General features: G+C 30.0%; 1 protein-coding gene across 1 annotated transcript; it reads right to left on the bottom strand.

Moving 5' to 3' along the window:
• Positions 1-3595: 3595 nt before the first annotated feature.
• Positions 3596-5363, bottom strand: LOC103574403 (uncharacterized protein F54H12.2-like). The gene is made up of 2 exons (XM_008553847.3): positions 5032-5363; positions 3596-4763 (listed from the first exon to the last, which is right to left on the bottom strand). Exons 1-2 carry the CDS (start codon positions 5361-5363, stop codon positions 3596-3598), a joined length of 1500 nt encoding a protein of 499 aa, XP_008552069.3.
• Positions 5364-10290: the final 4927 nt, after the last annotated feature.

Genomic DNA, 10290 nt, shown 5'->3' on the forward strand with positions numbered 1-10290 from the left:
TTAGCAAGTTCAATAAAATGATGGTAAGTTTAGCATTTCTTGACAGAAGAAATTTAAGAAATGACATAAATGAGTTTTGATTTAACCAAAATCTGATACTGCAATGAACAGGATAAAAATATTTGCATGAAAAGCTAAAAATTTTACACTAACAATTTTTAGCATTAAGTTAAGTTTTTTTACCGATTAGACTATACTTATTATATGTAATTAAAAACTTGAATAAATTCATGGTAAGTTCACCATTTTTTTCCCTCAAGAAATTTAAGTTATCATCAAGCTTCATTTTTATTTAATAAGAACAGAGATATTACAATGAACATAATAAAAATACTTATATTAATTGTGAAATTGTTAATATTGAAGTTATGCGGATTGTTTAAGCTTTGTCTACTGATTAAGATACACTTATTATAAATAATTTGAAAGTTCAACAGAATCATGGTAAGTCCAGCGCTTCTTCGGACAAGAAATTCAAGAAATGATTTAATTTAATCTATATTTAATTAGAAAAATAATATTATAGATAAAATAATAAAATAATTTCTATCGAATGTTAAAAATTCCAATATAAATATTTTTCGCATTGCTTAGAACATTTTTACTGATTAGACTATACTTATTATATATAATTAGAAAGTTCAATAAAATTATGGTAGTTCCAGCATTTCTTGACTCAAGAAATTCAAGAAATGATTTGAATGAGTCTGTATTTTATTTAAAAAATGATACTGCTATGAATATAATAAAAATGGTTATTGGAGACGCTATAAATTTTATATTAAAATTCTGCGTATTGGTTAAGCCTTTTCTACTTATTAAACTATACGTATAATATATTAATAGAAAATTCAACAAAATCGTAGCACGTCCAGAGTTTTTTGACTCAAGAAATTGGAAGAATTATTAGACCTTGCCTTTAGTTAATGAAGAAAATAGTATTTTAAATAACATAATGAAAATTCTTATACTAAGTTGAGTTAATATTTTGAGATGTCTGGCATTTCTTCGCTCAAGAAAATCCAAAATTGATTCAATTCAATCTTTATTAAAATAAAAAAAAGTTATTGTACTTAACATAATAAAAATGTTTATATAAGATGCTAAAAATTTTATATTTAACATTTGTTTTATTGCATTAAACTATTTTACTGAAAGGACTATTATTGTGATATTTAATTAGGAAGTTTAATTAAATCGTGAAAGGTCAGCATTTTTTCGATTAAGAAAATCAAGAAATGATTAAACTTAATTGTTATTCAATCGAAAAAATCGTATTATAACGAACATTAAATATACCGATACTTTAAACTCTAAAAATTTGGCTACAAAATTGTTTTGCTTTTTTCAAACTTTCTTACTGATTAAAATACATTTATAATTTTCATTTTTAAATTTAAGTTAAACTGTACAAAATACGGCATTTCTTCGCTCAAGTAATTAAAGATATAACCGTGATAAATTTTGACTAATATGAATGAATAGTATTACCATGCATTCAATAATAGTTTTCAATTCAAATGTTAAGTAATTCAAAATAGAAAAATTTCATTTAATTCTAATTTATCGAATAATTGCACCATCTGTTGAATGAACAATTTTAACTATTTTTTTTTTTTTAAGAAATAAAACTATCTGGATCTACGATTTTATAATATTGACGATAAACAATTAACCTTTCAACTAACCATTTTTTTTTCTTTTACTAACTATGATAAATTCATTCTTATTTGAGATTTCATTTGTTTGAAATTTTTCAGAGTGTCTAAAAATAAAAAATCTTCGAAGTAAGCATTACAACTATACAATTTAAAACCCTGAAATTTGAGCAAATAATAAAAAATTAATCGACAGCATAATAGTATTTTGATTTGGATTAAACTACCTTTGTCAGTAAATATCGACTATAATAGTTTATTACAAAAGAGCTCTGTATAGAAATTGAATGATGTGTTCATACAACATAAATTCTTGAGGAATCTTATAAATTTCTTCTGACAAGAATATATTATTTATAGATGACAAAATATTGAAATTAAAAGAGTAATTTTTTAGTTTCGCGAAACTTAAGATTTTTGTAAAGAATCTGTGACAATAATCGACAAATATTATTTACCTTCTAACGAAAAACATACCTTTTTGCAAAAAAAAATAATATTTTAAAGACGCGTGAGAAAATAATCGTAGCAATACTACTTATTTTTAATAAAATAAGCTTCATTATAAAATCAAAATAACTATCATGTGAATCAATTCGATGAAAATATACAAAAAAAAAACAAGGCTTACTCAATGCAAACTATCAATTTTTTTTATATAAGCATAATCTGTTGATTGAAAAAAAAGTTATTGTCTAGGTAACACTTTTTTTTATAAGCAAATATGTTTGAGATTATGTCTGTTAAACCAATGATTTTGATAATTTAACAGAAGATTGGATCAATATAATTCATTCTTAATATAAATATTATGAGTATTATTTATGATTCATCATGAATAATAATAAAAATATTTGCATTTAATTGAGTCATTCTTGTTTTGGATTAAATAATTCAAATTTTATTTCACGAAAAAAAATTTTTAAACAACATAGTTAATTGTTATAAAAAAATTAATAATTACTTGTCGCAAGTAATTCAAAGTCTGCTTGAGAGTCAATATGAATTATCGATAAATTACAACATTTTATGTAAAGTGAATACTCATTCAATAAAAAATTCGGAATTGTGAATAAAATAATATATATTCTTGAAAATTTTCAAGAATATAATAGTTCGTCTCAAGAAAATTTTCTTGTTAATAGTAATTTTTTTTCTCAGTGTAATGTTAACTCTCCCGTAAAAATATTATTTTCAATCCATGTTTTTAATTTAAAGGCATTATGAAGTGCACATGAATACTCATGCTTTGTATTCTTTTCAATTTCACCGTGATAAAAGCACAAATAATTGTTTAAAGGTAGCGTGTAAAATTGCGGGCAGTATTTTTCCAAGTCAATAACAGGTCTCGACATAGTTGTTTGTAAGAAATTTTTTTTTCTTTACCACGGACGTATATCAATACCGTATTCGTTGTAGCTTCAAATAACAAAGACTTGAGAGATTCAAAGGGCGTTGTCCCTTGGCACCAGTCTAAGCGATGATAAAATGTCGTTAGCCAGAAATTACACCTACAAACTTTTGTACTTAAAGCACTTTTTGGTAACGGTGGTCCTATTATCCAATGTCCTATTTGTCTGCCTATAACAGGTAGTATAGCTATTTCTTTTGGTATAATTAAACCATCGGGACCGGCCAAACCTTGTATGTCTATAATCAGCTCGTTTAAATGATGACTCATTTTTATAATATTTTCATACACTCACGCACGAACTAAAAAAGGACAGATAGATAATACACTCACGAAATTTCCAAGTTAACTGACTGTTCTGCATTTAACCATATTCTTTTTATCCATTGTAGTCAACTATCACTTGGCGGGAAGAATCAATTTCTAGTATATTATCGTACTCAGCATAGAGTATACAGTTTAAACTCGTAGTCGTTGCTCTATCAAAATGTACTTCAATTTTTAGGCTACCGTTTCTAACAAGATTTCAGTGGGTAGCAAAATGAGCAGATAGATCAGGCGTCAAGTCGAATGCGAACAAACAATATCCTTTGGAGTAATTTTTTCGTGTAATGTTGTTACCATAGTCAGGAAAATGTATACCCGTACCGGTAAAAAGGGTGTTGTATGCTTCAGCTTCTAAATAATCATTCTCAGAAAATTGTGGTTGTAATGCTTTACCTGGTACTTGCTTACCGCCAACATAAAGACAAAAAAAGTTGATACCATGATTATCAAAATTAAAAGGGTTTAATGTTCTGTCACCGTTGTATGCACGATTATCAACAAAACCAATAATCACTCGTTTAGGTAGCTGTCCTAATATAGCATTATCTATTGTTTGACTTAAAATACCTGCGTGTAACACATATGATTTTATTTCAACACGCGTCGGGGGGTACTTTGCCGTTGTTTGTGACAAAGCCTTGGCGTGACCCAAAAGTATACCTGGCGCTAGTTTAGCTTTTCTTACAATAAGTGATGACTCAAGTAAATGTATTTTGTAATTTTTATTTGTACTGTCCATAAAACGAAATGAATATTTCGTATGTATTAAACGTAAGCGCATTTCTACACCGTTTAAAAAAAACGTATCTTGATTAAAAATATCACAATGTAGATGTCCAAGTAAATCAAATTTCGCACGGTTTTTAGTAATCCCCGCACGTTCTTCTTGCCCTTTGTTACTAACATTGTTGTCATTTTCACCAATACCTCCTACAGGATTATCAAACGCCCCGCTGGTATCATTAGACCACAAAGTTAAACCTAAATGTGAATTCTTCGCATCACTACTGTAATTTAATAATGTTTCAATGTATGCTCGGTAAGCATAAGCATTGATAGGCGGTGAAATCAAGTTTTGATTGAAAAACACATCAATTTGATTGAACATTGAGTGTAATAAATTATTTACAGGATCGACTTTATCGGCCGCAGCGTGAGTTCCGTCAGCAGCAATTATTTGTACCCGTATTTTTAACATTGTATGAGGTGAATCGATGTATTCGTCACCATGCCCAGGTATAACAAATTCAATGGGCGAGTCATCTGTTATTAAAGAAACTGGATTGTAGTGCGTCCATTGTGAATATTCGACGCTCTTTTGTGTTAGTGGTATAGTAAATAAGTCCAATTCTGACTTGGCACACTCGCTTGAATGAAAATGTAAAAAAGCTATTATTATATATTACTGTCAAAAATATCTTGCACTGAACGTTTTTTCTTTTTTCCGAATCTACTTTTTTGTTTTAATTTTTTAATTTTATTTCTAATTTTTTCCTTGTTTTACTGATTGCCTTTTTACGACATATTTTAGCACGTTTTTTCATCTTTTTCTTACAGGTAGCACGCTTGCGTACGCGTCGGCGCTTCAAATGAGACTGAATAACTTCCCTGCTGTCATTTTAATTATAACCGGACCCTGTCATTATTTTATCGATTTTTTCTTGGGCCTTACGTTTTAAATTGAAACCAGCATCCGTCAAACGATGTTCTAGAGCGTCTCTCAGTGGTATACCGCGTGTTGAAACATCACTAACAACATTTAACCCCGCATTGAGTGCTTCTTTACCGATAGCACGAGCAGCTTTACCCAAAAATGGTAATACACGCTGAAATAAACCACCCAAAAAAGCACCAATACCGTGACCACGCTGGTAAGGTGCACCTACGTATACACGACCGAACCGATTATATTTTTCAGTGTAACCCCCACCAGCCTGTACTTGATAATATTCAACGTAATGATTCATTTTTTCAATCACTAATCAACGCGTTTAAAATGAAGTGTTACGTTTAATGGCCCGTATTCAAATGGTATAGGATTACCTTTACTGTCTCTTATATCTATTTCAATTGTTCTAAATGATGATTGTAATAGTGGTATATAATTTGCAGGTGTAAAATTAGTTGAGCGTATACTACCATATACATATTTAGTTGCTGTATGAAATGGGACTATACGTAATAATGACGATTGTATATCACCTGTGACGTAGGGTGCTCAAACATCACAATAGATGAAAAAATTTTCAGGTAGCGCACGAGCTAAGCTCATATGCCGTTCACCTATTATTTCGTAGTCCTCTGGTTGTAAGTCTGGAAAAAGAAAACCTTCAATACCAATGGCCGCTTCATTGAAACCCAACACTGTCCATATTTTCGGTGACAAATTTAATAAATTAATTTTATCTTTACACTCGTCCCTTCTACAGTATCTACGTATGGTAACGTATCCGTTTCTTGAATGGTAATGGAATTCAAAATGAAATTTTATAGTCGGTATACGATTGAGTGCCCACATAAAATCATCAGGATTCTGATAAATATCACGTTTTACGTTATGCTGTCCTGTTTTTCGTAATTGTTCTTCTGTTTTATAGCCGCTAATACAAGCAGCATATGAATCATTATGATCACGTATGTGTAAAAAATTATATGGATATTATATTTCAGTTAATACCATAACCCATTAACCAGTTAATTCAATTTGATGTGGTAAATGAGTTGTAAATCTAGATGCTGTATTAGATGGAAAATATTCCATACTACTGTCGCTAGGTAAAATCATTGTAAATTCGTCCTTAAGATTTGTCATTTTACATTTATAGCAGGAATCCAAGAATTAAACTTATCGGGGTAAACTAACCACTTGACAAATACTTGTTTATTACGTCCTTTACCTTTACTTTCGATAATTCGTTCAATTTCAAATTCTTTTTCGTCAATATTTTTGTTCACTAAAGTTAATTCTTGTTCATAAAAAAACCCATCAATGTCTTCACTTTCTAAATCACATAACTCGTAAATAGGTAATGATTGACGTCGTTTAACTTTTCTAATTTTAAATACTTCTTTAGTCCAATTTGCTTCATAAGCTTTCTCAAACGTAGCTTTTGTTTTACTGATTCGTACTAAATCATTTACACGATATTTAAAGGGATGAATTTTTTTACGTTTATTGTTGGTATTTTTTCGTTTAAAAGTTGATATTATATTATTATGCGCTTCACTTACATTTTCCAGCGTTACCGACGCAGGTGTCATTTTCGTCGATGAGTGGCGTGTGTTATTGTAAGCTTTTATAAGGAATGGTAGTATGTCTATGTAACGTTTAGTTTTTTTATGAGTAAAATATCGCCACATGCGTTCTTTTATTGTACGATTTACACGTTCAACAGCAGCGGCTTTAACATCAGGATTACGAGCGACTCGAAACTTAATATTACGTTGCGCCAAAAAATCTTGTATATTTTTAGCTACAAATTCTTTTCCGCGATCAGTTTGTAAAACTACAGGTTGACGGTTACTTTCAGAAAAAAATTTTTTAAATGCATTTTCTACGTATAATGAAGTTTTATCTTTTAATGGCTCAGTCCATACATATTTACTTAATACGTCGATTACTACAAGTATATAAGAATAATTATCATTATGTTTTTTAATGAACGTAAATCAACAAGATCGGCTTCCCAAACATCATCAATATTTGACACATCATAATGTAACCGTGAAAATTTATAACGAATTGGTTTATGAAGTGTATAAGTATCTTGAGCTTGTAACCAATTTTTAATATCTTCTTGTGGTACTTTTTTTTAAATTTTTTCAAAAGATTCGTCCCACCTGTATAACCTGTAGGTTGCTCTATATCATAATACGATTGTTCAAAATTTACCGTAGATTCAGCCATCCCGTTTTTTTTTTGTTTTACTTGTTGAATAACGCGATGGTTGCGGTGGTGTTTCATTTTGTGGTATTGTCCCTGCAGTATTGGATGGTGTTTCCTCATCCTCATCTTCGGTTATAAGATCGCTATTATTCAATAATGTATGCGGCGTTCTTGGAACACCCGGTGTTGTTGTAGGCGTCGCTGTAGGTGTTCTACTTAGAAAAATTTTGTTACCAACCAATGTTTGTGGTGTATTTATATCTTGAAGTAGTTGACTAAACTCGTGTCTTCCTACTGCTTTGAAAGTTTTTCTGAACCTGAGGCATCATTGACTAAATCCACAATGTTTGCACCTTGTACTTCTTTACCATCGATAGTAGTAGCACCACGGTTGTCTCATTTAATACGTTTACTACCGCTTATATTTAGGTAGTCTATCAACGCATTAGCATTTTGTCGATGTTTTTTAGGTACTTTATCTAAAATAGCTTGCTTTGAATATACTGTATTTGGTTCAAAAGCATTAGGATAATCATCAGAAGTTGTATTCGCTCTGAGTGAAGCCATGGTAGGGGAAATCAAATTGACTGAAGCGTTTGCAGTGGTTACTTTCGGAGTTACAGGAGGCTATGATTACTGAAATTGTAAGCAAGCACACGTGAAAGTATTTATTTTGTTATTATTTAATTATTTATTTTTCATTTTGATTTTTTCCTTAGTATCATATTTTGACTTTGATATGAATTTCAAACAACTTAACCTAAATGCTTACTGCAATCTTTTTTATTTTTTATCATTATACTTACTTATTGATGATTCGTTTAGCTAAAAAACAAAACTGCAATTACTATAAAACTGTCCTATATTTTTTACAACTTTTTTTTTTACTATTATTTATAATATTCATTTATTTTTATGTTTCTTGCTATTGACATACGTATAAAAACATACTCTGACAGCCTCCCGTAGTTCATATTTTGTCTGGCGCTGCAGTCACACTCATAGCGAATAATCAGTATTCGTAGAATATTCGTCTTTTTTTTTCTCCAACAACGTTTCTGAAGCATTTGGATTTACAATAAAAAATAAAAATCTTTTTAATGCTTCATTGTAGGCTTTCCATTTTTTATCAGAGTCATTATTGTAAGGTGAATTTAAAATACTTGTCAATTCAGCGTCTGAACGTGTTATAGGTGTACCTGGCGTCTAAGAAGACGGTAATATTTGACGAGCCAATTGAGAAAGAATTTGACTAGCAGCTTCAGTATTGTTGGCTTCAGTTGAATCATTTCTCTGTTTTTGTACCTTTTCCAAGTTTTCTTGGGGTGCAAGTACCTTTTTCCGCGCATGTTTCATTAAAATATTTTTGAGATAAGCGCACTAATAACTGGTGCTAACAATTGAAAAATATTTACCCTACAGAAATTTTTAACATGAGCTTTGAATAATTCAATACATTTATTTTTTTATTTTTTTCTATTTTTATAAAATTATATATTACAACTATGAATTTCTCTGTCTTTTATAACCATAAGGATATGATATACTATCACTAACCCATCGTCGTTTAGTTGAAGTTACCGTTACAGTTTTTATTTCATCACGCGATATTACCTGGTGGTCTTTCGTACGTCTTATAGAACGTGTATTAATTTTTATATCATTTATTTCTTTTCGTATGAGTTGACATATTGCATCGAAATTTATTTTATTATTTGTGCTAGAATTCAGACGTATACCTTTTATTTTACAGCATTCAGAAATTTGACCAGTTTGAGGGTTTCTCACACGGTATCCATAAAATTTAGGACCTCCTGACACAAAAGATTTTATGAAACTACCTGTGCCGTAACTGGTTAACTCGTTTGTTATATTTCCCAAGAAATTACCTGTCGGTGGTTCGTATTCTTTTGAATTTAAAGTACTTCTATAGATGACAGAGTCTGTATCGTAATACAATACACGCTCGCCAAGTATACAGAGATGTTTGAATAGCTCGAGAAGCGCTTCAGCTGTTGTATATGCAGCGATAACAACATTGACGTTCGGTGAGGATTCAAAATCGTCATTACGATAGCGCTAGTTAATAATCATTATTGTTTCAGTCACATCAAAGACCGATGTAACTCCTATTCACGGGTTAAACATTAATTCATCATATCTACTTTTCTCTCGTACTATTTTACATTGATTCATATTTTCACGTTGACCAAACTTACCCCACAACGAATTTAACATAATTTTTGCTGAAGCCCTCAAACCCGGGTTATTTTCTATATTTTGTGGGTCTAACGTATACGTTTCACTGCATAAAAGTCGTCAAGAAATTTTTGTTTTTGTTCTTCAATAATACATTCTGAAGGGTAACCCGATGCTTCTGTTTTTTGCTTATAACTTGGATTTACATTACATTTACATCGTGAAGTTTCTATAAAAAAGACATAGTGACAGTTCCACCAACAAAAATCATTTTTATTTTTAAATTTAAATTTTTTTTTTTTTTTTTTTAAATTTTTTCGTCCAATTTGTTTAAAAAACTGATGAAAAATTAAAATTTTTTTCTAAAATATTATACATTCAATAGAATACACCTATGTTGCTCTGAGGTATCCCTACCACACTGGCCACTGCTATTGTTACTTGCGAATATAAATTTCGGCAGAGCCAAGCAGCATAATAGTCAGAAAAAATTTTTAAAACTCGACGGATAGGCTCTGCTGAATTTAAAAAAAAAAAAAAAAAAAAGACGTGTGGCATTCGGGGACTGCTGCGGTAAAGCTATTGCATAGCATTTTGTATCAACTTATGCAATTATAATTATTTATTTATTTTATTTATGCAGTATTTCTTTTTCTTTGATATTAATTCAAGTTACACTTTTTGAGCGTGGTAACCGATAAGAAATCAAACTTTTCTTTTATTAAATAAATAAAAAGTTAATATTGTTTAAAATATTTTTATTATTTTACAATACATGTGGGTTTTATTATCTTACAGTAGATGTTGGT

The sequence above is a fragment of the Microplitis demolitor genome, chromosome 6 (assembly GCF_026212275.2).
Source record: "Microplitis demolitor isolate Queensland-Clemson2020A chromosome 6, iyMicDemo2.1a, whole genome shotgun sequence".
In the NCBI taxonomy this organism is placed as follows: Eukaryota; Metazoa; Arthropoda; class Insecta; order Hymenoptera; family Braconidae; genus Microplitis; species Microplitis demolitor.